The 27,819-nt window shown below is 36.4% G+C and overlaps 1 protein-coding gene across 3 annotated transcripts in view; it reads left to right on the plus strand.

The window, feature by feature from the left end:
* NEK10 (NIMA related kinase 10) overlaps window positions 1-27,819 on the plus strand; it is a 238,999-nt gene that overhangs the window by 147,160 nt on the left and 64,020 nt on the right. For 2 of the 3 annotated variants that reach the window (XM_087946352.1, XM_087946353.1), the window contains exons 25-31: window positions 2,122-2,192; window positions 4,381-4,594; window positions 9,597-9,774; window positions 9,855-9,941; window positions 18,290-18,335; window positions 19,445-19,482; window positions 19,595-19,735. In XM_087946352.1, the coding sequence (XP_087802478.1) occupies window positions 2,122-2,192; window positions 4,381-4,594; window positions 9,597-9,774; window positions 9,855-9,941; window positions 18,290-18,335; window positions 19,445-19,482; window positions 19,595-19,735 (775 nt within the window). The remainder of the gene's footprint in view (window positions 1-2,121; window positions 2,193-4,380; window positions 4,595-9,596; window positions 9,775-9,854; window positions 9,942-18,289; window positions 18,336-19,444; window positions 19,483-19,594; window positions 19,736-27,819) is intronic. The other variant, XM_087946354.1, reaches the window with a different exon arrangement.

Genomic DNA, 27,819 nt, shown 5'->3' on the forward strand with positions numbered 1-27,819 from the left:
CTTGCCCCAGCTACTCTCCGTAGACAGGTTGCAGCACTCTCATTGGTACCTTCATGTACAAGTTCAGATTTATTGTCACAAAAGCCTTTAATTCAGCGTTTTCTTAAATGGGCAGCAAATTTAAGACCAGGGGTCATTCATGGATTTCTATCATGGGACTTTACCAAGGTACTGCAAGCTTTCACCTTTTGAGACTTTAAGAACTCAGCCTACAGCACTTATCGTATAAAGTAATTTTTCTAGTGGCAATTACATCTGCCAGAAGGATATCTGAGCTTGCAGCTCTGTCAATAAGACTTGATATCTGTATTTTTACACCAATTGAGTTGTTTTACAATTGGATTCTACTTTTATACCAAAAGTCAATTCCCATTTTCATAGGGCACAAGAACTCGTTTTACAAACTTTTTGTCCAAATCCATCTCACCCTAGAGAGAAACTTTGGCATACCTTACATGTTAGGAGAGCTCTCCATATTTACATAAAAAGGACAGCTTCCTTTAGAAAGATGGAAGCAATGTTTATTTCTTATCATCAGAAATCCTTAGGACAAAGGGTGTTGTCTTCTTCCATAGGCAGCTGGATTAGAGCAACCATTGCTAACATTTACAAAGCACAGGAGTTACCTGTCCCATCTTGCATCACAGCTCACTCAATATGTAGTGCAGCCACTACAGCAGCTTGGAGTACTCAGGCTTCAGTGGAAGAAATATGTAAGGCGACAACTTGGTCCACTCCTTCACTAGACATTATAAACTTGACTCTTTCGCTTCTGCAGAAGCAGTGTTTGGAAGGAGAGTACTTCAAAAGGTATTGCCAGAAGATCAGAGTCATTAGGGTTAGAATCCCTCCCATCGGATATTGCTTTGGTATGTCCCATGCATGGATCCTGTTGAAACCATTCTGGAGAAGGAGTGTTGATAGACTTACCTGAGAACGCACCTTCTCAGATGGTGTAGACAGGACCCAGACCCACCCATTTTCTTAGGTTCTGGCAATCTTGTTGGGTATTGGACTAAAATTTAAGTTATTATTAATCATGAATGTTATACAAAGATGGGACTATTGCAGTATATACAAGAAAGCCTTGACTTCATTCAGAACTGGAGACGGTGGCCCGGAAGGGCTGTGTCTTCAGTTTTTCTATTCAGTCTATAGCCGAACAGAGCTGAATACATCCCATGCATGGATCCTGTCTACATCATCTGAGAAGATGCATTCTCAGGTAAGTCTACCAACGCTCCTTTTCTGCCCTGTGTCCTTTCATTGTTGAACATGAATGGAGGCTGTTGGGGATGAGTCTGTGTTGTCTGCATCTCAAACTGAATGGTTCCTGTAGTTTGCAATTTTTCAAAATCTGTTCATACTCCCGTACCATTCAAAGGGTGTTCATCCCAAAGTACATAGCTAAATATCTATGGAGATTCTCAATCCTCCAGGTCATGATTGTCCCAAAACTGCTTTTTTCCGAGAGACAAACGGACTTTCTTTTTTTTTTCTTTGAAGATAGTTCCCTTTTCATCCAAGAAGCTTCTTCATCTCTGACTGGATGGTAGGGAATGTAAGGATTTATATTCCTTGCAAACAGCTGTCATTTGCATTCTTTTAGAGAGTCATTGAGGCCATTTGGAAGTTATATCTGTGTCCTCAGAAGAATTCTAAACAAAAAACCTTTTAGAACACCTTCTACTTTACATTTATATTTTAATTATAGTTAGCAATATAACTATATGGATATAAATTAAATAACTGCATTTGTTTAAATGAAATTGCTGGTCCAGTTGGCGAAAGAAAGCTCAGGACGGTATTGGTTACAAACATGCGGAAGAGGCCTTCATCCCGCAGTGAAAAGACAATGGCTAAAATGATGATGATGATGATGATGATGATGAAATATGATATGATTATTGATATTTTTTATTGTTTTTGAACAAGTTATTTATATGGGTATTACATTCACAAAGCAATTTATTTACATTTAATCAGATGTAAAAACTGTACTCATATCTGTTTTATAGGTTATAAAAGGAAACTAATTATGTGAAGTTTGTCATGGAAACCAAATGGAAAATTACAATATAAAAATCACTTTAAAAATGACAGCAACTATTTATTTTGCAGATAGTAGAAGCTGTTTATGAGCCAGTACCTGGAGGTATATATACTACAAAGATATCAGCTGTCATAAAAAAGTACGTATTATTAATGAACTTATTTGATTTGAACAGCATTCAGTATTTGACTATTTATTTTATTAAATAATAAAATAGTTTATTTAATTATTTATTTAATATTTATTTATAATGATAACATTTATTTATCAGCCAACTGCAAAAGGCTTTACATAGACTACCTTACATCCCGTGATGATATCTGTAGCAACATTAAACATCCACATCTACCAGTTCCTTGGAAAGGACTCGATAAGTAGATAAAAATGCCAAATCCAGTGTAACATCTGACTGTGTGACAAACCAAAATATTTATTCATGTTACATTTAAAAACTGTGGGGTCCCATCAGGGTGGGATGGGGGCAGAGGCGAAGGGTCATTGAAGGATCCCTGTGGTTGGTTATAAAGGTGAATGACTGTGGGGGCACTGCAACTGCTGTAAGTTTGAACAGGGCCATGTATCTATAGCTTTTTGTGTGTGGGGGAGTCTTTCATAACTTTGGCTGTTAACTGACTAGTCACAACTTAGAAACTATCTGTAAAGGACTATCAATTGAATTTGAATATGCAATAACACAAAGTAGTTAAATTGAAACCCAGCTATTATAACTGTAAGGAATCAGTAATAATCAGTAATTGCTTTACAATAAAAATAATAGACTAGACCTTGTATCACATCAACAAAATATAACTAATTACATCAAATAAAATTAAGCAATATGCATCATATAAGCAATAGAGGCATGTTACCAAGGCCAATCCAGAAGTCACAAGTTCCCAATTAGAAGAATATCTCTACTTCTCAAATCAAATTTAAAGTAAAACATAGTAGTATGCTTTATTTTCTAATTTCTAATCAACATTGGTAAGGAGAATTTGTTCTAATTCTATTATTTTTTTGAGATCCTCTGACTAACTTTTTCAGAATAGTTCAATAAATAATTAGCTTATGTGATAATGAAAGAACCAGTAAAAGTGACAGCATCAGACAGTACAGGCTGATTACCTGCTTATGGTGGCTCAGTGGCATATAGATTTGGATTCGCCTGTCAGAAAAGATTGAACAATAAACAAAGCAACATTGTCATTTCATACATTGCAGGCATATCGGAAAAGCTTAGGAGGAACTTCAGCCAACATAACATACGTGCACACTTCAAACCCAAGAATACACTAAGGCAGAAGCTTGTCCACCCCAAGGATAAAAAACCTAGACAGAAACTGAACATTGTGATATATGCAGTACAATGCAGTGAGCCATGTTCAGATCTGTACGTTCAGGAAATGAAACAACCACTTCATAAATGCATGGCACAACATCGGAGAACAAACACATCAGGACTAGATTCACAGTTCATCTGCATTTAAGAGACACAGGCTACTCTTTTGAAGACAGCAAAACCCACATTTTGGATAGAGAGGATCACAGGTTTGAAAGAGGGATTAAAGAGGCCATCTATGTCAAAATTGAACAACTCTCAACAAAAGGGGAGGATACGACATCTATCTCCAGTCTACAACACAGTCCTTTCAACAGTTCCAAGAAGGTTACACACAGATGACCCTGATGACACAAATAAACCTGTTGACCTTAGGACCCGTTAAAAGAATGCAAATTACCAGTTATCTGCTTCCATTCCCCACCATCCAGTCAGAGCTGAGGAAGCTTCTTGGATGAGAAGTGAAACATCTTCAAAGAAAAAAAAAAGAGAAAATCCAGTTGCCTCTTGAAAAAGCACCTTTGGGATAATCATATCCTGGATGACTGAGAATCTCCATAGACAGTGACCATAGGGATGCTGCAGTAGTTGGAACTTTGACCACTAATTGTACATTTGTTCAACTCCACTACAATTTTGAACAGTCACTGAATGAATGGTCATAATTTGACTGCACTTCCAGGAAAATATACTAAGTATACATTGGTAAATAGTTTTCTAGCACTCATTTAAGCTTGATTTCAACCAAACAATAGAGACCTAATATTAAACATATAAGCATGCCTGTGATAGTCACATAAACTTGGTTTATTTCTATTGAGATTTTAAAAAAACTTTTGTTGTGTAAAACATTATGAACAGGGCAATATTTGGTAAGGTCTATTTCTCTCTTCATGTAAAAAAGATGTACCAGTCATTGATTTTACGAGAGCTAGTTTCATATAATATTCGTAGTTACCCTAAATAACAAAGAGATTTTTTCCCACAGGTGTTTGACCCCTGATGCAGAGATCCGTCCTGATATAGTAGAGGTCAGTTCAATGATTTCAGATGTTATGATGAAGTATTTAGATGGATTATCAAATTCCCAGCTTGTCTTGGAGAAGAAATTGGAACGTGAAAGAAAGCGTACTCAGAGATATTTCATGGAGGCCAATAGGAATGCAATAAAATGTCACCATCAACTTGCTGTGTTATCTCAGGTAAGGTAAACGTATATAGTTATTTTGTTACCAAGGCTACATTACATTCTCTGTTATTTGTTCCAAATTGCCAATGAGTATATATAATACAGCATTAGCCTGATCTCATACTTGTCATTTATAAAGTTTGCACCACATTACCCAGCAAACAGCTGTATACATACAGTAATGTGAATAATTGGTTGCTGAAGCTAGAAAATCAAAACAGTATTTGTAACATCAAATGCTATGTTGTCTTTACATTTGAAGAGGACTAAGATGGAAGCATGTACATTTTAATGCCCCCAATTTGCATTCCTGAAATATTAAATATTGGATCTAATATTGTAAGACTAAAATTTTGAAAATTCAACAATATGAAGACACATAACTAGAAAATTAAAAGCAAATCATTGCATCATGAAAACATGACTTAAAAGTCACTAGAGAGACAAAAATAACCCAGTAATGAAAGTAATTTTATGCCTCAAGTTCATTGGCTATTAATTTATAAATTCAGATATATCAGTTTGGTCACATAATGCTTTCCAAGGTATACTCCAATAAAACAAGAGAAGTGGAAATTGTCTTTTACCTCAGAAAAGAGTATCTATTTACAAAAAAGACAAAAAGAATGGGAATTAACTGTCAAGATACAGCATTAGATAAAATCTTAACAGGACCAGAGACAAAACAAATAAAGAAACTTTATAAACGTCTACTTGACCATAAAATGTATGAAGAACAAGTTAAAGAATTGATGCTAACCTGGGCTAGAAACCTTGGACATAGTATAAACCTAGACCAATGGCAGCAAATTTGGGACTGAAACAAAAAGATTACATTAGCAACATTCTTTAAGGAAAATCTGTACAAGATGTTTTATAGGTGGTATTTCCCCCAGCTAGATTAACAAAAATGTATGGTAATCAATCATCCATTTGCTGGAAATGCTTGAAAGAACGGGGTACTATGTGGGTGGGCACAGGTGTTCTGGTATAAAATTTGGTCATGGATAGAAGAAATGTTGGGACTAAAAATTAGCTATACACCAGAGATGTTCTTATTAGGAATAATAAAAGAGAACCTTAAGAAAGCAGATACCTACTTAATTATACACATAATCACTGCAGCAAGAATACTATTTGCCCAAACTTGGAAAACAAAAAAATTTCCAAGTGACGATGCTATGATAGATAAGGTTTTTCATTGCACTGAATTAAATAGTTTGACACTAGAATTGAAAGAACAAGATAAATCAGAATACTATAAAGTTTGGAACAAAATTTACATATGGAGGGACATGAAAGGAAGCTCATAAAATTGAAATTAGAATTTAAGATGAAATAGAAATGAGGTATAAGAATAAGATTTAAAATGGTACAAAGCCTAAATGTATATATGTATATAAATGTTTATATTTTTTATCCTTTCTAGTGTAAAATGTTAAGACTGAAATGTATGTCAAAGAAATCCACCATGTTCAATTATTTTTAATTATTTTCAATAAAAAATATTTAAAAAAAACAAAAGAGTATCTATTGTACTACATAGCTGGGGGAAAACAAATGTTAGAATTTCAACCTTAATTTCAACATTAAATAAAGCTTCTATGTGATAATCAGCATATTGGAATTATTTTGTAATTATTGCAGAGCTTTTCTACAATAACTCTCCTCAGAGCTTGGACTATGATAGTTATTTGTGCCAGTTTCTTTCATATCTGAGATAATCTTAGCAATAATTCCAATTACTCCTTTATTACCACTGTCTAGGAATTTGAGATTCTAAATCCAGATCATAGTGAGCAACACCCTTGCCATACTGATAACTGTTGACCAGATCATTAATATCTTGCTCCAACATTATACCTGGCTATCATAACAAATCAGCCATTTCAAATAATTGTCAGTCTTGGAAGAGCATTTTATAAATATTTTTTTTATTTGTCAATTGCTTACAAGATAATAGGTATAAGTAAAAACATAGTTATGAATACATGGATACATTTGAGAAAAATAAAAGAAAATATAAAAGAAATAATAGGACAGGGATGGTAGGCACATTGGTGCGCTTATGCACGCCCCCTACAGACCTCTTAGGAAAGGGGTGAGGTCAATAGCAGACAGTCTAAGGTTAAAGTTTTTGGGGTTTGGGGAAAAAAACCACAGTGTCAGGTAGAGTATTCCACTCTGTTGCTGAAGTCATATTTCCTGCAATCAAATTTGATGTGATTAACCTTGAGTTTGTATCTATTGTTTGCTCTTGTATTGTTATGGTTGAAGCTGAAGTATTCATTGACAGGTAGGACATTGCAATGTATGATTTTATATACTATACTTAGATTCGACCGAAGGCGGCATAGTTCTAGGTTTTCTAGGTCTAGAATTTTCGAGTCTGGTGGCATAAGGTATTCTGCAACGAGTAGAGGAGTGGAGAACTCCTCTTGTGAAATATTTCTGGACTTTCTCAACTGTGTTAATATCAGATACGTAATGTGGGTTCCAGATTGATGAGCTGTATTCGAGTATTGGTCTAGCAAATGTTTTGTATGCTCTAGTTCTTAGTGTATTAGAGATACAGAGAAAAAGCTACGTAAGATTAGGTTAACAACTCTTAACGCCTTTTTGTCTATGTAGTTACAGTGGGCTCTAGCACTTAGTCATTTGAGATGAGTACTCCAAGATCCTTGACAGAGTTTGGATCATCAACAAGGTCTTGACTATTCAGCCTGTATTTTATTTTCTGATTTTTTATTTTTTTTTGCCAATATGTAGGACAGAGCATTTATTTGTTGAGATTTGAAGTTACAATTTGTTTGATACATAGTCAAGGTCTTTTTGAAGGGTAGCAGTATTGTCTGTGGGGTTGAATAGCTTTACATAATCAGCGAAGAGAACGCAGTTGCTTTTTATATGACCACAGAGGTCATTTATGTAGAGTACGAAAAGAGTTGGTCCTAGAACACTGCCTTGGGGGACACCACTGTTGACAGGTACAGAATTTGATGCTAGGATTACTTTCTGAATGTGGGAGGGACTTCTGGGAGATATAAGGCTTTCTTCACTAACTGTGTTTTGTGATTTACAATTAAACCATTGACTTGCAGAGCTGTAAAATGAGCAGTCACTCTTTTGCAAGGAAACAAGTGCTTTAAAGACTTTCGAGAAAAAAAGAGATTTGGCCACTAGGCCACGTACATCTTTGGAGCAGCATGCTCCACATTATGTGGATCAATACTTAGAAATACCTGATTCTAATTCTGGGAAAGGTATAAGGATAGAGAAGAAGGGACACTAACCTAATAGCAAAGGGAGATGAATTTAGTTAAAGTACAATGGGTGTACAATAGGAAAACTTGAAAGTACAGGTTAGGATAGATAGATCATCATGGTATGATTTCCAGGAGGTAAAAACTACAGAATAATTCTTGGTAAGATAGTCAGGCATCCAAGTGCCACACCACATTTGTTTTATAAGCAATGAACAGCATGTGAATTGAGCTTGGAAGCCTGTGAATTGATTCAAAATAAATGTTATTCTTCAAAAATATCTGCCCTGATTAATAATCTGGCTGCTGGATATTGCAGCTAGTGAATCATCTTCAAGTCAGATAAAGCACATCTTCCAGATAAAGCACATTGCAGAGGGGTTTTAAATAGGAAATGGCCAAGTGTCAGCCCTTTGAAGCCCTTCCTGTCTTAACTAGACAGGAAACATGACTAAGTTGAAATAATTCTATTTTATTGTAAGGCTACATTAACATAATCTTGCACATCTGAATGTATAAACTTTCTACTGCCACTTTTAATTGCTTGATCAATTAAACCATGGGGGAGGGGGAAGCACTCTTTTTCCAATATCCTAAGAAGTATCTCTTCCCCTTATCCCCAATGGTAATACACACATTTTATTACATGAGTCACAAAGACTTCATGGTCAAGGTATGGCCATAATTGATGCTCCAATAGAGTTGGGCCAAGGCTTGTTTGGCAACAGCTTACATCTGCTGATCTAGCAAAAGTCCAGGATGAACTAATCACACACTAGCTTTTTCAGGAAAAGCACAACCATATCAGGAACAATTACTGAAGCTGATTTACTGGTCTAGAAATCCATGGTATTTAATGAGCAACTCTGTTTTGATAAGGTTTAGTCTGGGATTGTTTCACCCCACTGAGCTCCTAACAAGGCACTAGTTCAAGACCTCCATAGCATCTTTAGCCCTGTGTGGGGTGATGATATACAGCTGATTGTCATCAACATACTAATGATAATTCACCCCAAAACATTGAATGACCTATTCCTATGATTTTTTATGGTTACTAATATGGAACAAGCACTGTAATATCCCACAATGGAGCAGCCAAGCCATAATAGGTTTCAACTCCAACTGAAATGGACCTAGAAAATCTGCTTCCTTTAGGATTGTCTGGAATTTAATCTGTTTTACTTTCTCAAGTTTTTTTAAAAATATAAAAGATTGGAGAATAGATTAATATTGTCAAATAAATGTTAGCTTCTGCAGGAGAGAGTGTATCACTAATTATTTCAAATCAGGTAGCATCACAACCATCATAAATAACTATCATCTGAACATATGATCTAAATCATATAGAACTTCCAGCACTACTTGAAATGTGTTTTAAAATGAGAAACAGAAACTGTAGACACCAAAGAGAATGGCATGAAGGTCATTGCCACAAACAAGTAGGAGAAAGAAAGGCAAAATTTGAACTTTGATTTTCTATAAACTGGCCTTGAATTTGACATAAACTGACACATTTCTTTCATAATGGTTTCATAATTTTTATATAGTAATTCTTATAAGAATGTGTTTCTTTAGAAATTTATTCATTACACTGTCTTGCCCAGCTGGTAGAAAGAAGCTTGATTGCCACAATTGAAATAGCTAAGGAACATTTGTGAAATTTAATGGATACCACTTAGCGTGAACTTCACAGATTAGTGTTGTAAGAGCAAATTATTTATATTCTTAAAGAACTGTTTTATTATTTTACAGGAACGTTATGAAAAATCAAGTCTCAGTAGCAGTAGTAGTGGAGCAGCTAGTTTAAAAAGTGAATTTTCTGAAAATATTGATATTCTATCTGAAAACCTCCATAAATTTTCTGGAAAAGATGAAGAGAAAGATGAAACCCTGTCAGATGATAACTGCATTTTAGAAAACACAGAAAAAGGTAAGATTAAACAAGAAATGTTTAGTAATCCCGATCATAATTGCAGAGAAGGGCTAATTTCTGCTTTTATTTTTACAAAGATATTTTCTCGGAATTTGGTGATGAATTGGATATTGCAGATCATTCTAGCAGTTCTAGTTCAAGTCCCCTTAAAGAGTCAGCATTTGGTAAGTTCCTTTAATAATAATTTTGAATTGTTGATATTGTTAATTGGAAGCTATTAGTGATGACAAAAATGTTGCTGTATTATCTGAATAGTAGTAAGATAGCACACATGAATCAAATGAAAACATAATGATCCTACAGTTTCAGAATAAATTTGGAAAGACCAAATGAGACAGTCTAAAGCCAAAAACAAAAGAAGAACTTGATTTAAAAATCAGGGATTTAGCTAAAAATCATCCATAATCAAATTAATATGGTGTAAGAAGTTCCAAATTTAACTAATGCTGCACATTTGATAGTATGGTCTTTTATCTGCTTTAAGTGAAGCTGGGAGATATTGATTGTTGCAAAGTCTGTCCCATGGGCTATCTTCATAGAGGTTTTTGCACATGCTTGTAAATGTGTTAAACTGTAAATAAACTGTTCTACAATGTGAATATGAAGTCAGTGTTTACAATAATATTTTACTATTTATGCAGTTTATTTATGGCATAAACAAATTAAATAAGTATCAAATTTAAAGGGTTTTTATGTTTGAAAAGGCATGATCTGTGTTGTAAAAAGTAAAGCTGAGCAGTAAGATAAGTGATCCTTTCAATCAATCAAGATAGAGCTGGAAGGGATCTTGGAGGTCTTCTAGTCAACCTCCCTGCTCAAACAGGAGACCCTATATCATTTCAGGTAGGTGGCTATCCAGTCTTTTCTTAAAACCTCCGGTGACAAAGCATCTACAACCTCTGAAGGCAAGCAGTTCCACTGGTTAATTGTCCTCACTGTTAGGAAGTTTCTCCTTAGTTCTAGGTTGCTTCTCTCCTTGATTAGTTTCCATCCATTGTTTCTCTTTCCTGCCCCTGCTGCTTTGGAAAATAAGTTAACCCCCTCTTCTTTGTGGCAGCCCCTCAAATACAGGATACTGCTGTCATGTCACCATTAGCCTTTCTTTTCTCTAGACTTGTTCTACCCAATTCTTGCAAAGATTCATATGTTTTTGTCTCTAGGCTCTTAATCATCTAAGCTTCTCTTCTCACTTTTTCCATAGTAAAGATACATTTGATATGTATCTTTACTGTGATAGTAATAGTATACAATATGTTTATCCTTGATGTCTATTATATTTTTCAAGAATGAATAATTGTATGAAATAAATTCTTATAAATGAAATTAATATCAAAGGACACTTACATTTGATAAAAAGATGGAATCAAAGAACACTTACATTTGATAAAAAGATGGAAGCTTTATAACTTCAACTATTCATGATTACTCATATCTAAATCTCTCTATCTAATTATATATTTTGAAACATTAATTCTCATAGGGGATTTGTAAGATTTGAGCTTTTAATCTTAATTTGAGAAGATTCAAATAATATTTTGAATAGGGATATATACCCTGTGAAAAACTTTTCAATCTGAGCATTTTTCAACCAAACTTCCACATCAGTAGATGTCTAGCCTTTTAGATTTTTCCAGTTAAAGCACAACAGAAGTTAATACAGGAAAATGATAAGAAAAAAGAACCATTTGTTCTTAGCAACGATTACAACAGCACCAAAAAAAAAGCGATTACACCTGGTCCTCACACATATAATTGTCACAGCAGGCTTATAGTCAGGCTTATAGTCATGTGATCAAAATTAGAATGCTTGGCAACTGGTATGTATTTACAACAGTAACAGTGTCCTCGGATCATGTGATTGCCATTTGCAACCTTCCCAGCACATTTCCAACAACCAAAGTCAATGGGGGAAGCCAGATTCTCTTAGTGACTACATGATTCTCTCTCTTTTTAAAAAAAAATATAATTTATTAGTTTTTACAATTAAAACCAACCAACAATACATACACAAATGAACGAAAGAAAAGAAAATAAGAAAGAAAGAAAAGAAAAGAAAGAAAAAATTAGAAAAAAAGAAAAGTTAAAAGCATTCTTATTTTTACAGTTTGCAAGATCTTTTTTCATAACCTTTGATTTATGTCATATACACACACCTGTTCTTTACATATATCACTATATCATTATTATAGATTAATACTTTTCTCTTATGCCTTATGATATATAATTTATCTTTGATCAATCCAATTATACCAACAATTCCAGCTATCATAATATAGTGAAGTATCTTTGTTTTTTAGCGCCAAAGTCAGTTTATCCATTTCTGCACATTTTGAAATTTTTTCGATAATCATTTCATCTGATGGAGTTTGATGTTGTTTCCAATATTGAGCGAAGGCTAATCTGGCTGCTGTTAGAATGTGCATTGTTATATATTTAGCTTTTTTGGAAATTTGTTTATCAAAAATCCCTAACAGGAAGGACTCTGGTTTATATTTGATCTGCTCTTTTGTAATTTCTTCCAACCAAGTTTTGATTTTCTTCCAGTAATTTTGGGTTTCTGTACATGACCACCACATATGAAAAAAGGTTCCTTCTTTTTTCCTACATTTCCAGCAATACGGACTCATGTTAGGGTGCATCTTCGCTAACCTCGAAGGGGGGAGGTGCCATCTATAAAAAAACATTTTATAAAGATTTTCCTTGTATGCTACCGATTTTTTTTTTTTTTTAAGCAAGTTTTATTAATTTCAAAAAACAAACAAATCATCATCAACCATTACATATTTGAACCTTTTTCCATTATAGATTTAAAAGTCAGATAAAACCTTATCTTATACAATACATTTCTATATTATTTCATCTATTTCTTTCTGACTTGATTATCGTCACTCTCTTTCTATGTTTCTACAAGGTTTCACCAATACTCTCAAAGACATAAACAGACACAAACATACATATAAAAATCTTTTAGTAAAGTAACTTGGCCCCAGGTACCTCTCTTTATATGGGCTTTAATTATATTCATGCTCATCTTACAGATCATTACTTATTTTATTTACCATTCTGTATCTTCTATATAAACTTCTCCACACATTTCACTCTTCATAATTCTATCTTATTCAATCCATCTTAATTTAAATCATTATATTTGTATCTTTTGCCCATCCTTTATTATCCCTCTATCTCATTCCTTATAATGAAAAAAAAAAAGGAATTTCTCCTGAAATCACTAATCAGAGTATGATGCCTTTCTATCCTCTCCCTAAATTAATTAGGTTAACATTTAAAATAACACCTAATACCCAATTTAATTCTGCTTGGTACATTCTATCTACTAATTTTTACTTTTAATAACAATAAAAACAGAGTAAAAATCAAAAATGTTTAAATACATAATATCCTCCTAAATACGTAGTTAAATAATAAATCTAAATAATAAATCTTATAGCATTCTCATTGTCTTCCCCTTCAATATTTTATTACATTTTAAAAATCAATCATTATTAAACATTTTAACATTTTAATTTCTTATTAACTCTTAAGCCATTCTAATTTTCTATTTCTAATACAAATGTTACAATACCATCTTGTGTACCTTGCAGAATCTTTTTAAAAAAATTTATGCTTTACCCATTACCCTAAAAAAGATTCCTCTTTTCCCATCTAATTTTAAAACTTTGTGGCTTTTCTCCGCCTTTTCCCTTTCTTTTTCTTCCCCCACCAAATCTTCCTACCCCCTTTTTCTAACCTCTGTCTTGCCGGCATCCCTTCTCTGTTGTATTCCTTTTTCTCTTGTTTGCTATCATTGTATTTATTTTGCATCATATTTTTCTCTTTCTTAAATGTTTTTTTAGATCTTAAATCCTTCATTTTCCTCGCTTCCTTCCTTCCTTCTTTCTTAGATGAATTTTGGGATTCATTGAAGATGGCGTCTTCATCTTCTTCTTGTTGTTCTTCAGCTTCCATCTGTATTGTCTGTTCATAGTTAACCAACGCCATTTCTAAAAAGGAAAGGCTTTTTCCATACCATCTTTACAGGCTGCTTTTGTTTGCTCATATTCATCCTCAGTTCCTCAAAAGAAAAAGCCATTATAGATCTTTTCTTTTCTTTTTTCCTCTTTCTTCTCACACCAACCAAAATATTCCAGAAGAAAAATAAGACAATCCCAAAGTCCGCAATCCTCAATCAATCCAAGCCAAGCCAAAATTCCCCCTTTCTCTTCCAGGGGTAGTATCAGACAAAGGAAAAAGAAAATTCAAATCTGTGTTTTGAAGCCTTATTAAGATTTTATTTCTGTTTTCAAATCCTTAAGGCATCTCCTCCAACAAAATCCAACCAGATAAATATATTTTTGTCCTCTCCCTTCCGACTTATCCCAAAAGCTAATTTTACCTGAAAAAAACACAGGTTTCAATATCCATTTATAAATTCCGCGGGGGAGAGTAAACTTTCCTTTCAGCACCTCAGAATTGCCGCTTGTTTTCTCTTGTGGAAAGAATCATCCAAAAATCCATCATTTTCAGGAATTAAGTTAAATATATCTTAGAGTCCTGGGTCGACCAAGAAGACTTTCACTTTTAAAAACTTTCTCCTCTTCCTCCAGCGCATACTTGCCCAGCTGCCGGCTTCTTTGTGGCGGCCATTACGGACCGCCGCTGCACCGTCTTGGTAAAAGGAGGTTCTGCCGGCCAGGGAGGGGGTCTGCAGCACCCCCAAACCCTTTCCCGGATCCCCCCTACCTTCAGCTGCCCCTGCAGGGCAGCCTTGCTCCGCACCCTTTCGGATCGGAGCCCCAAAAGCGGCTAGCGGCAGGATCGCGCAGCTTCGCGAATCCCTACCGCTCGCAAAGCCGACAAACCGGAAATCCGTATGCTACCGTATTTTGTGATCTTATTATTTCTGCCCCAAACTTTTTCCCATTCCACTAGTGTAATGCTATGTCCTACGTTCCTACTCCAAGCAATCATATTCCCTTTTACGATTTCTTCTTCTAATTCTGTTTCTAATAAATAATTATAAAATTTTGTTACGTTTTTTTTGTCTGATCCTAATAAAATTTTATCTAATTGTTGAAGTTTATTGTTAATTCCAAATTCTTTCTTGTCTTGTTTGTATCTACTTTGAATCTGAAGGTAAACCCATTAATCAATTTTTTGTCCTTGCTCCTGAAGTTCCTGCCTCGGTTTCAAATTTCCTTGTGGGTCCAATAAGTCTTTATATTTAATCATTTTAGTAATATCCAAATTATTTGGGTGAATCATCGCCTCCATTGTTGAAATCCATATTGGTACTTTTGTATAATGTTTTTTCTGTATTTTCCTCCAATTTGTTAGTAGTGCGTCTCTAATTAAATGTCTATGGAAATATTTTTGACTGGTTTTCCCTACATCCCATAGAAAAGCATGCCACCCCCTTTGTAAATCGTGGCCTTCTAGGAATAATATTCTTTTGTTAGTTAAGTTCACCCAATCCTTCAGCCAAACTAACGAGGTGGCCATATAGTATAACTCGCAGTTTGGAAATGCTAACCCTCCCCTGCTCTTCATATCCTGCATTGCTTTTACATTTATTCTGGGTTTTTTTCCCTTGCCAAATAAATTTAAGGGTTATTTTATTGAGTTCTTCAAAAAACTTTTTGTGTAATTTAATTGGGATCGTTTGGAATAGGTACAAAAATTTGGGGAGAGTGTTCATTTTAATGGTGGCGATCCGACCTAGTAGTGAAATTTGTAGTTTACCCCATGATTCTAAATCTTTCTTTACCTGATGTATCAATTTATCATAATTATTTTCTTTAAGTGTCTTACAGTGTGGTGTTAACCAAATTCCTAAATATTTCACTTTCTTTGTCACTTGTATTTCCATTGTTTCTTCTAATTCTATTTTCTGTTTTTCTGTTAAATTTTTAGTCATTAATTTGGTTTTTTTCCTATTAATTTTGAGTCCTGCTACTGCTCCAAATTTCTCTAATTCATTCATCAATTTTAGTCCCCTGTCTATTGGTTCTTCGATAAAGAAAATCATATCATCCGCAAATGCTTGCAATTTATATTCCTCTTTCTTAACCGTTAATCCCTTTATATCTGAATTCCACCTAATTCGCATTAATAATGTCTCTAATGATAATATGAAGAGCAGGGGAGAGAGTGGGCAGCCCTGTCTCACTCCTTTTTCTATCTTTATTGGGCGAGTATATTCCCCATTTATTTATTATATTAGCTTGTTGTGTGTCATAGATGATTGTTATAATATTTTCAAATTTGGTGCCCAGATTCAAATTATAAATTTTTTGAATTAAAAATTGCCAATTTAGATTATCGAAAGCCTTCTCTGCATCTAAGAACATGAGTGCTACTTGTTTCTCGGGGTGGGCTTCATAAAATTCTAGTACGTCTAATACTATTCTTAGATTGTTCTTTATTTGCCTAGTTGGGAGAAACCTGTTTTGATCTTCATGTATATACAAGTTTAACATTCTTTTTAATCTGTTTGCTATAATAGAAGTGAATATTTTATAATCAGTATTTAAGAGTGAAATCGGCCTATAATTATTTATATATCTGGGATCCGTATCCTCCTTCGGGATCAGCGAAATCAACGCCCCCCTCCATGAGTCCGGCATCCTAGCTGCCAGTAAAACATCATTAAAAACTTCCACCATAAGTGGTCCAATTTGTTCTGCTACTGCCTTGTACAGCTCCCCTGGAATCCCATCTGGGCCCGGGGTTTTGTTATTTTTCTGGTTCTCTATTGCTGATTTCAATTCCGATTCAGTAATATCTTTATTTAGTAGTTCTACCATTTCTTCCCCAATTGCCTACATGATTCTCTTAACAACTGCAGTGATTTGTTCCATAACCATCATAAAAAAAGTTTGGAAAAATCAGCATTAGCTCATTTAATATTATAATTACAAGACTAAGAGAGAAATTGGAATGGAGAGTATGTAGTGTTTTTTTTCTTTTTCATTCTGAATGAAGGTACATTTGCTTACTTTGAATTCTGATCCAGAAAAGATATATATCAGACAAGAAAATAATTTGCTTTCTTAAATGTACAATATGTACAGTAAAAATGCAGTGAAAAGAAATTACCGTATTTGCCGGCTTATAAGACGACTTTTTTGCCCTGAAAAAGATGCCTCCAATTGGGGGGGTCGTCTTATATGCCGGGTCGTCTTATACGCTTGCAAATAGTAATTGGGAAGCACTGCGGCTGCCCGCGGCTGAGGCACTTTGCGCACCGTGGAAAGCGAATCCCGTGAAGCCGAAAGGAGCAGCCAGCCTTCTCCCAGCTCCCAAGGAAACGAGGCTCGCACCGCCCGAGCTCCGCTGAGGTATCCGGCTGGGGCTGTCAGGAGTTGTTGCCGCTGGCGCGGCTCCGCGCGGCTCCAGTCCCGCGTTGCCTCGGGAAGGGAAAGGCAAAAGCATGGCTCTTCCTTTTTGCCTTTCCTTCCCGAGGCAACGCGGGACTGGAGCCGCAGCGAGCCGCGCCAGCGTAACCTGACAGCCCCAGCCGGATACCTCAGCGGAGCCCGGCGTGCGAGCCTGCTTTCCTTGGGAGCTGGGAGAAGGCTGCTCCTTTCGGCTTCACGGGATTTCGTCATGGTGACAAAAGTGCCTCAAAAAAAAAAAGTGCAAAAGTGGAAGGCGTGCGGAAGAGGGGCGAGTATATAACAAACTATATTTTGAGTGGAAATGTTGGGGGTCGTCTTATACGCCCGGGTCGTCTTATACGCCGGCATATACGGTAGATACAATTATTGCATCTGATAGATTGTAAAAGTAAAAGTTTACCCTGTGCGGTCATGCCAGCTTCTAAGGAGTGGTGCTTATCTCCATTTCCTTGCTGAGAGAGTCAGTTTTGTCTGAATATGCTTCCGTGGTCATGTGGCTGGCATGACTATATGCCGAAGCATATGAATCGCTGTTACATTCCCATCAAAGTGATGCTTTCAAACTGCTAGGTTAGAAGGAGCAAAAATAAAAGCCACCCTGTCACATGGTACTTGGGTCTTAAACTGCCAACTTTCCCTTTGACAAACCCCAGTGTCTTAACTACTAGGCCACCAAATACCCTCTAACAAATTATATGGCCAGCAAATAGAATATTTCTATGCTTTGTCAAGTATGGTTAAAATGTGATATTTAGATGTGATACTTAGTATGAATGATGATGCTCTGTTTACTTGTATTTAGAGTTGTCTTTTATTGCCAGAATATATTTTTACAAATTACTATGGTAGGATGCAAATGCTAGAAGAAAAACATTTTATGCAGTGGTGGGATTCAAATTTTGTTACTACCAGTTCTGTGGGCATGGCTTGGTGGGCGTGGCAGGGGAAGGATACTGTAAAATCTCCAGTCAGAGGTGGTATTTGCCGGTTTTTCGAACTACTCAAAATTTCTGCTACCGGTTCTCCAGAACTGGTCAGAACCTGCTGAATACCACCTCTGATTTTGTGAATTTAGAATGTTTGTAGACTTGTATACTTTCATTCTTTTGTTACAGGTATAAAACGCAGCTTAAGTGCTTATGAAAGACAGCCTCAGGCAAGGTAAGTTTAAAATCTTATCAAATGTAAATTGTTTGCCTCTCTTATTTTGAATTAATCTTGAATCTGTAGTACATCAATATTGAAATTTTCAAAGAATATAATTTTCAAAATACGTAAAACATACTAGCAGTTTAGTAACATATAAAATTATGTAGCAATAATACATACAACATATAAAATGATGCTCATATATTTAAAAAACCCTTCACAAAACAAATCTCAGAAGGTTTATTTTTTATTGTTTCAGTGGTATAAATGTCTTAAAATAAATTGGCAGAATAGAAGCATAAATTATTATTACAACATTTTATTATGGTAATTGTGATACATATTTTATCCATTGCAAAAATATTCTTCATATTCTTTTTCAAAGTATATTCAGAATAGTATACAATATTTTATTGTCCAAAGGCCACCCTTAGTTTTGAGCATCACACTGGAAAGCACATTTTCCAAAGTACTGACTGCTCCTACGAGACAATTTAATCTGATCTAATTTGCATTTAAGCTAAATTAAAAATAAATATAGTTAAAATGATAACTCCCCAATTATGTATTTAAAGCTGTTCCTCCTTTATCATAATTTTTTTTTAACTAAACATTATTGCCATATTTAAAGCTGTTAGAGACAGTATATGATAAGGCCTAAAGCTAAGTGGTGCTAACTAAAATGTTAAACAGTATGAACATGCATTTTTTGGCATCAGCATTCTACAGAAAACTGTATAGATTTAGTACAGAAAAGTTAATACAACTCTTAAATTAACTGCCTTTTTTAGATTTGCTCAGGAGCAGGAAAAAAGAAAGGCTGTTTTAAGAAATAGCAGAGAGGTTCTAAATGCTTAGGATTGTACAAGGACCAGAACATTTCTTTCAGACAGTCTGAAGATGCACAGGCCATCTAATAATACTACATAATAAGAAAAATAGATAAGTACTTTTTAATGTATGTGTGTTTCTTTGTAAACTTTTGATAAAATTGGAGCCATTATACATAAGACTCCCAGGTGATTTTCTTTCCAGGCATTGATACAATTTATATGCTAAATTTCTCACACAATTATTATTTGAAAGATTATTCTTGCTTAATACCCTTTCTATTTTTGCAGAGATTACACTAGAATTCCAGGATTCAGACCAAGACCCGGTAATTTCACTTCTGCCACTATTTTTGAAAAGATTCCCATCTTGAATTTCTTCTAATCTTATTTTTAAATTGTGTTAGTTTCACATGCAGTTTTTTTCTTTTATTTCTTCAGCTTTGCTGCCCCTTGATCTGCTTCTGAAAGCACCTTCGTTCATGTTCAGGGCCCACGTTAAGAAAATAGAGGACTCGTTAGTGACAGGGTGGAAATCCCATAGTTTTCCTGCTGTGATTCTGCGCAATCTGAAAGATCATGGTAGTACTTAAAAATATCACTTCATCATTAAGCAAGTTATGAATAGAATATAGATTTACAGAAAAGTTATAAATAGTGAGATGTTGTATTAAAGAAAAAGTCTTACATAAATAACATTATGTAGAACACTAAAAAAAGATCTAATTTATTAGACACCTGGAATCTTAACAGTATAGAAAAAGATGGGACAAAGAATGGTTTCTAAGTTTAATTGGAGCAGTTCAAGAAAAAAAATGGAATGAAGATACCAGGTGGACAAAAGAAAATTTGAGATAGCAACAGTAGATAATTGTTCAATGTTCCCTATCATCCCTACCTTTTGGCTGCCCTGCACCCTGTCTTGCAGTAAGTGCCCCAGAACTGTGCAATTCTGGGACTGTTTACCATGTTGCATCTCAGGAGCTTCTTGGTGCACTGTAGCTCTGAGACTGCAAAAAGCCTCTGAGCTGCAGCAAGAAGCCTCAGCTTTCCCTGGAAGCAGCGTAAAACTGTACCACTGCAGGAAGCCCCAGCCATCCAAAGAGCATAGCAGAAAGCAACAGCACCCCAAAAAGCCAATCACTCCAGCAGCACAGCACAAGCCACAACTGCCACAGCTCAGCTGTAGTCATCCTCACCATCCTGTACTCCGAGGCTCTAGCTATCCTACACCCCACTATTCTAGCGGACTTTTGTCATTTTCTTGCTCCCACTGTTGATAAGGCATGCTTTTTCAGAAGACAGCTTCTGGTCACATGATGTCATCTTCCCTAGATTTCACAAGAAAACCACTGTTTGTGATCTTGGAAAGAAAACCTTGTGTGGGCAGAAGTTGCCCCACAAAGGGTTAGGCTGAGCATACTTAGCCAGACGTGGGAGCAAGAAGATGATGTATGTCAGCTAGGATGGTAGGGGCCAAAGGCGAGTTAGGGCACCATATGCAAATTACCAATTTCCCAAGTGCACGGAGTGTTATTTTTTCCCACAAGAAAGAAAATGCTTTATTCAGGTGATCCTTGTTTGTTTAAAATTCCAAAATGCAATATCTGTTTTGAACAAAAGTAGTTTTTTTTAATTCTTACCTTTTTCCAGAATTCTTATAATGCTCTTCAATAGTTATTCTGATTCTATATTTCACAAATATGCTGAAAACCAATCCATTTTTATTTGGACTAGGATGAATCTGGCGTAAGAGATGGAAAAGAGTGAATGAAACCTTTCTAGACACTTTTTGAAAGTTCATACTTTCTCTAAATAGGTTGTTAGTACCATAAAATAAGACAGGGAAATCTTCCATCTCAATCTCTTTTGTTTTTTGTGCTCTTTCCTCCATTTTTACATTTACAAGATTCAAGCTGAATAAGATGATCCTGTTCTTAAAAGTTCTTTCTAAGCCAAAAGGTGCTTTACAGGTGATCCACAACTTTGACTGTAATGGAGACTACTAATTATAGTTACAAGGGCTGATAGCAATTAAACAAGACAGTCTCACCGAAAGATCCACACTCCTTGCTTTTCTTGATATAGTCATTAAAACTATGTTTGGGTTCTTAAGTGGACCATATGGTGTATCAGTGTGGAGGAAGCTTGGGAGATCTAGTGCAGGTTCAGGCCAGGGGTGGGATTCTACCAGTTCGCAGCTATTCGCTAGAACCGGTTGTTAACATTCTAAGCAGTTCAGAGAACCGGTTGTTAGAAGAAATTACAGGCCTAATCCTGTAAGAAGGCAGGAAGGAAACATTCTGGTGTTGCTTACAGAAACTGCCTCTCCCTTAACCCTTATTACATTCTTGGCAGGACTAGACTTCCTGTCTCAGGAACTTGTCTGGAGTTTTTTTCTCCTCCTTTGCTGGTACTTTGCTTGTGTGGAATGACCATTCAAAGTTACAATGGCACTGAAAAAAGTGACATGACCATTTTTCACATTTACGACTGTTGCAGCATCCCCAAAGTCATGAGAGGCCAGGCGAGGAGATGCGTGCCTTGATGTGAGTGATATTGAGTTGGCCACGCCCAGCCAATAACATGACCACCAAGCCATGTCCACCTAGTCACATGACCACCCAGCCACACCCACCACCTAAGCCACACCCACAGAACCAGTTGGTAAAAATTTTGAATCCCACCCCTGGCTCAGGCCCACCTGCCCTGAACTTCTTAAGACCTCCATCATCCCCTGAGACACTTCATGTTCTGTTTCCTGTCCCTTGGAGTTCCAATAGCCCTTGGATCTGCTTATTCCCCATATCCTGCAGGCCTTTTCCTCTCTCCACCAGGTCTCTACCCACCTTAGGCTTACTTCGCATTCCATCACCCAAGTGGGCTTATCTTTTGAAGATCCCTGAAACTCCAGAGGTTTCCTAACTGCATTAGGGCAGCAAAATGACTCCCCCCTCCATATGGCTGCCTTCCAGAAGTAGCTGCCATTTCTATATGACTGCAAAGAATTGGCAAGTTGAAAGTGGTGGCCACTTCTGGGGCACAGACATGCAACCCAGGGACAAGGGTGGAATGGGGCAATTCAGCAGGGCCAGCTGTCCATTGTCAGTTCACTATTGTCAAGTCACCTCCACCAAGTCATCACAGGACAACTCAACAAGGCTAATTTGCTTCAGGGGCAACTTTCTGTGGCAGCCGGAGGGAGAGCTGGGCAAGTGGGCAGATGAGTGTGTCAATGGTTTGCCTAATGAACCCAACAAATATAGACACCTTCTGGAACTTTGAAATTCTAAAAACAGAACTTCATTGAATACACCATTTTAGCACTGAAGAAAGCAAAACCTGCTCTAACTTTTCCCACGCAACCCTGCATAGTTGAAGAATAAATTACTCCCCTCCTCCCACTAGACTGGTCACATTGTCCAATTATGAATCGTCCTTTTGTTTTGAGAACAATTTATGTCTTGGCCGACACTTGCAATAGTGTCTTTCATAGGTAATTGGTTCTCACAGTTGAAATTTGGAGCCTTAACATTCCTACTTCCCCTTCCCTCCCCGCTTTTCCTTGACAAGTTGAAAAGTGATAATATCATAAGCATAAGCGAATTCAATCTGACAGAGTGAGCAGGTGGGCAGTGGCAGCCAGGGGGGCTTCCTATTTGCATAACCCTGCCACCATTGCTCCTGCTACCATGCTGAGCTCCAGGCCATTTGGAGTTCAGACCATTTGGCAGCAGCGGCAGTGGGTGGGGCAACTGGCCAATAGATAGTGGTGGCCAGGTACATCTCATTTTTTATACTCTCTGCTGCTGTTGCTGCTGCCATGTCAATCTCTTGGAGTTTCCGGAGCTTGCTACTGCAGCAGCACTGGCAAGGGGTGTGAAAATGGGATGTGCCTCCTCCTGGCTGCCTGCCCCCACCCCCAGTGCTGCCATCAAATGGCTCAGAGCTCAGAACTGAATGTCTCAGAGCTCAATGCCACAGCAATGGCAGTTACAGGAGTTGTAAGGGATGTGCAAATGGGAATCCCCTGGCCACCCCTGTTCTGTGCTCTACCTGCCTGTTCGTTTGCCCACCCACCCACCCAGGTCTTCCTCTGGCTACCTGCAGCGAGTTGTCTTTGCAATGAAATGGCTATGTTGAGTTGTCCTGAAATGACTTGGTGGTGAGTTGGCAGAGGTAACTTGATAGTGATCTGGCTACAATGAGTGGCCACGCCAAGTTGTCCTAGATCTGGACAGATTATCTGTCCTCCTTCCCCAGCATGAGGTCTGGTAATTTTCACAAGGTAAATGTACTTATAGATGGATGACCGGGCAGGCTTAAGGTCTCTGGGGACCTGGGGGGGCAGGATGGAAAGAAGAGACATGGAGGAGCAGTTCCACCATCACTGTGGTCAGTTATAACACAGAATGACATGGAAAGGCACTACAGGGACCATAACTTTGAAACGTGGGGGTAAATATTTTTGGATAGGTCTGTCATAATTTCAGTGGGCCACTATTTAAATGAGGGCTTTCTGTTTTTTCTTTTATCAGTGATAATTTTTCATCACCGATAATTAAATAAGAGTTTTCTGTATTTTCCTTTTTCAGTGATTTTTAAAGATGCTTGAACACTCCATTAATGCTACGAATGTTGAGAGCTGCATTCGTTATTATTTTTCATTCCTTCTGAAAAATGAATGAAAAACAACTACATGCTCTAGGGACAATTAACTGTAGGTGGGGTTTTTTGGGGTGGGGGAGTGAAAAATGTTGCATTATGTTTTATGATAGGAATGACAATAAGTTTGGAAAAAAAGAAAGAAACAAGGAAAATCAAACTATATTTACAGAAGTTCAGAATATTGGTAGAAATAGCTTATTTTTTCTCTTTCCCTCTACCTCATAAATAGGTGAAAATATGAGGAAAGTTTGTCCTTGGTTAACATACCACAAACACTAGAAAATGAGGGCTGGAACCAAAGAATTACAAAGGAGAATTTCATGGGGACTGTATTTTTTTAAGGAACTTCCTCTGCAAGTCTGTTCACACATTTCTGAAAAAAAATTTTTTTTCCTGCCTAGGTTTGATTACTTCCAGACTACTATTTTTTAGTCTGTCAATATCTTTTAAAAAGAACACAAATTATTTTGTGCTACATATAAGTACTAATTAATATTTTAACTAATATTAATTAGTACTTATATGCAACATTGTGATGACCCGGGGCCTGGCACAAAACCAACAAACTCACAAAAATGGGTAAAGTCCCTTTAATACCTCCAACTTGGCCCCCAATGTCCAGTTATTCTCAGCTGGAGATCAAACTCTTCCAAAAACAGTCTACAAAGGGAAGAAATGCAGTCCAAGCCCAAAGTACAGATAAATTAGAAATAAAAAACCCAACACAAACTATGCTGAAGTAATTAACACAGCAGGCCAGGATAATAAATTTCAGACTTCCAAAAGATAACAAAGCACACACAGTTGGGAGGATACCAAAACCCAGATAAGCCTCGACAAAGATAATGCACGCTTTGCTTCCAGCAAAGTGCTGTGTGCAAACACCCTTCTTATATTCTGTTCTCCCAGCTGCAACTAATGAAAGAGATCAGGGCCCTTTTCTCTCCCATAAGCCACTTGCTCCCTTCTCTGTTCCTCCCTGCATGCCCTAGGATGAAGAGGGGGTAGCCCTGGGTCTTCCTCTGAATGCCCAGCCGGACTGTGCCCTTCCCCCCGTTTCTTCCACACCACCGGAGCCACACTCCCACTCCCTATCAGCTCCTCAATCTCCCCCTCAGAATCAGACTCCAACAAGGGCATGACACAACACAAAGTACTTTATGTTCTTTATAATATACTTTGTGTCCTATAATCATGGGAAAAATGAAGATAGAAAACTGTACCAGTCTCTCTCCTTTAATTAATGAAATATACAGTAAATTCCTATGTAATTTTACATCATAAAATGGATTTAATCTGGATTTCGTAGTGAATATAGAGCAGTGGTCACCAACTGGTGGGCCATGAGAAAATTTTGGTGGGCATCTCACCCCCAGAGCACTCCCCCAAAGCAATTAATCCAGGCTGTGCAGAAACACAAGGCTGCACCACCCACATAGCCCGTGGGAACCTTCCCCGCCCACTCACTCCTTACCCGGTAAACTTGCCTGCTAAATTTCTATTTTTCCTTTTTCCAACCATCATCTGTTCTGCTGTGCTGGGAGATTTAGATTAGCTAGGAAGCAGGAAATGGTTGGATTTCTTGCTTTCTAGCTAGTCTTTAGATCTTCAGCTCTGCTTTTAAGTACAGCCGAACCTTAGGACTGTAGGTTTGCTTGCAAGCAAATTCAGTGCAGACTCACGGCAAGCAAATTTGAGAGACTGAGCTAGCCGGTGGCAGATAGATAGATCACTGAATGATTCTGTGAGCAACTCAGTCTGCCTGCTTTGCCTGATTTTAGGTAAAAGTTGCTCCTTTTTATAAAAAATTCAATATTTACATACATGGTATGTTGTGAGTTAATTTTGTAAGTTTGCTTGCTAGCAAATTTTATGTGACAGACTGAGCTAGCCGATGGCAGATAGATAGATCTTTGAATGAATTTGTGATTCTGTGAGCAACTCAATCTGCCTGCCTGCTTTGCCCGATTTTGGGTAAAAGTTGCTCTTTTTTAATAAAAAAAATCAATATTTATATAATTCATAATATTTACATACAAGCCATGCCCAGTCAGTCGCATGACCACCAAGCCACACCCACAAATTAGGCCACGCCCACAGAACCAGTTAGTGGTCCCTGGGATCTAAAATTATGAGTTTGGTGGTCCCTGAGGTCCAAAAGGTTGGTGACCCCTGATATAGAGGATGATTTTGAAATACAGAGGGGAAAATCAATTGCCAAAGAAACAATCAGATAGGTGAACCTTGAGCCCAGACTTAGAATGTGGTTTATGGAGGGAAAAACCTTCAAGATAGCATCCCCTCATAAATTCACAAGATGAAAGAGGAAGGAAAATATTTTCTGATTTGCAAGGTTCTATTACTATAGCAATTTTTAAATTTTTATTTATTTATATCTTGCTTTAATTACTTTGATAAGTAACTTAAGGCAGCTAAAATGTTTAATACTCCTTTCTCCTCTTATTTTTCCTACAACAATAGCCATGTGAGATGAGTTGGACTGAAAGAGAATGATTGACCCAAAATCACCCAGACAGCTTTCGTGCCTAAGGTGGAACTAGAATTCATGATCTCCTGATTTCTAGCCTGCTGCCTAGCCACTAGTCCAAAATGACTAATAAATACTAATATTTATTTATTTATTTATTAAATTTATATGCTGCCCATTTCACTACCCAAAGTAATTCTAATTAAAAAATAATACTAATAAATATTATTTATTAATAAATGAATAAATATTAATAAAATAAATACTAATGAAAGTATCTGTAGGTCTATACAGTATTTGTTTCTTAGTTCATTCTATCTTATAAGGCAAATAGATCCTCATGTATATGCATTCTGGGGGAGTATTTTTTCCTCCCACAATCATTCCTCTACCTGCTCCATATAAATAACATCACATCAGCAGGTTGCTATATTTGTGCTTATGTGTTCAATAATTGGATGAAAGTTTCAGATTATATGAATATCTTCAGCCTTTAAATTGTCTCCTCAAGTTTGTTTTCTTAATAAATTTAGTGAAATGTATTTAATACATTACGCATAGAATATCACAGGTGGATCCTAATTTTTCAATAGAAAATTCATAGCATTGTTCTCAAGAAGGATCATCATAAACATTCAATGTATTCTACATTATATTTTTACTCTATTGCTATTATTATCATGTTGCTTTCAGTTATACCAGCAAGGCATGTTTGGATAAAGGAGAGGATTTACTGGCCCAAAGTAAATGTTATAAATAGTCATAACCTTTTATTATTTAAAACTTAGTAGAGTTTGGCTTAGGAGAAGTATGGATCTGACTATTGAATATCCTATAATTTATCAATACTCAAATCCAATTTGCGGACAAAATTGAAATGAGAAGTCAGAAGATGCCTTGACCTCTCATAGTACATCCTGTAAACATGCATCCTAGGAGTATGGCAAACAAGTTAGGTTAGATTTTAAGACTTCATTTCCCAGATTATTTATAAAGATTGCCCTGTCTTTATGAAGCTATCTAATCCAGGAGATACTTAACAAGAGATGTATAGAGGCCTATAATGTAAATCCTGGAAAGAGATGAGAAAGGACTGCTGGTTGGCTCCCTTGAGTGTATGTACCATCCTTGTGTATGATCTTGTGAAAGATATATTGTGTCTTTCTGGACTAGCTGATTTCAGGGCAAGAAGTAAGATTAGGTTGCCCTCTACCCAGTACCTGAATCATAATAATAATACATAGTAAAATAGTGAAAATAACACCTATCTTAGCAGTAAATTCTGTACTGAGGGATGTCTGTAAATTATTAACTTTCAAATATTTTAACATTGTAATTTAAAAAATACTCCCCTAGTCAAAACTACCTTCTAATTATCTGAGTCACAGTTTATTTCTCTCAAATAAATACAAAGGTATTCTCTAATTTCAATAGCTATATTACATTTCTATCTATCTGAATAAATTTTGTGGTGATAATATTTTACTACCTTATTTAAATACATGAATTG

The sequence above is a fragment of the Notechis scutatus genome, chromosome Z (assembly GCF_049901735.1).
Source record: "Notechis scutatus isolate UNSWTSFEM ecotype Mainland chromosome Z, rNotScu1.2, whole genome shotgun sequence".
Taxonomy (NCBI): domain Eukaryota; kingdom Metazoa; phylum Chordata; class Lepidosauria; order Squamata; family Elapidae; genus Notechis; species Notechis scutatus.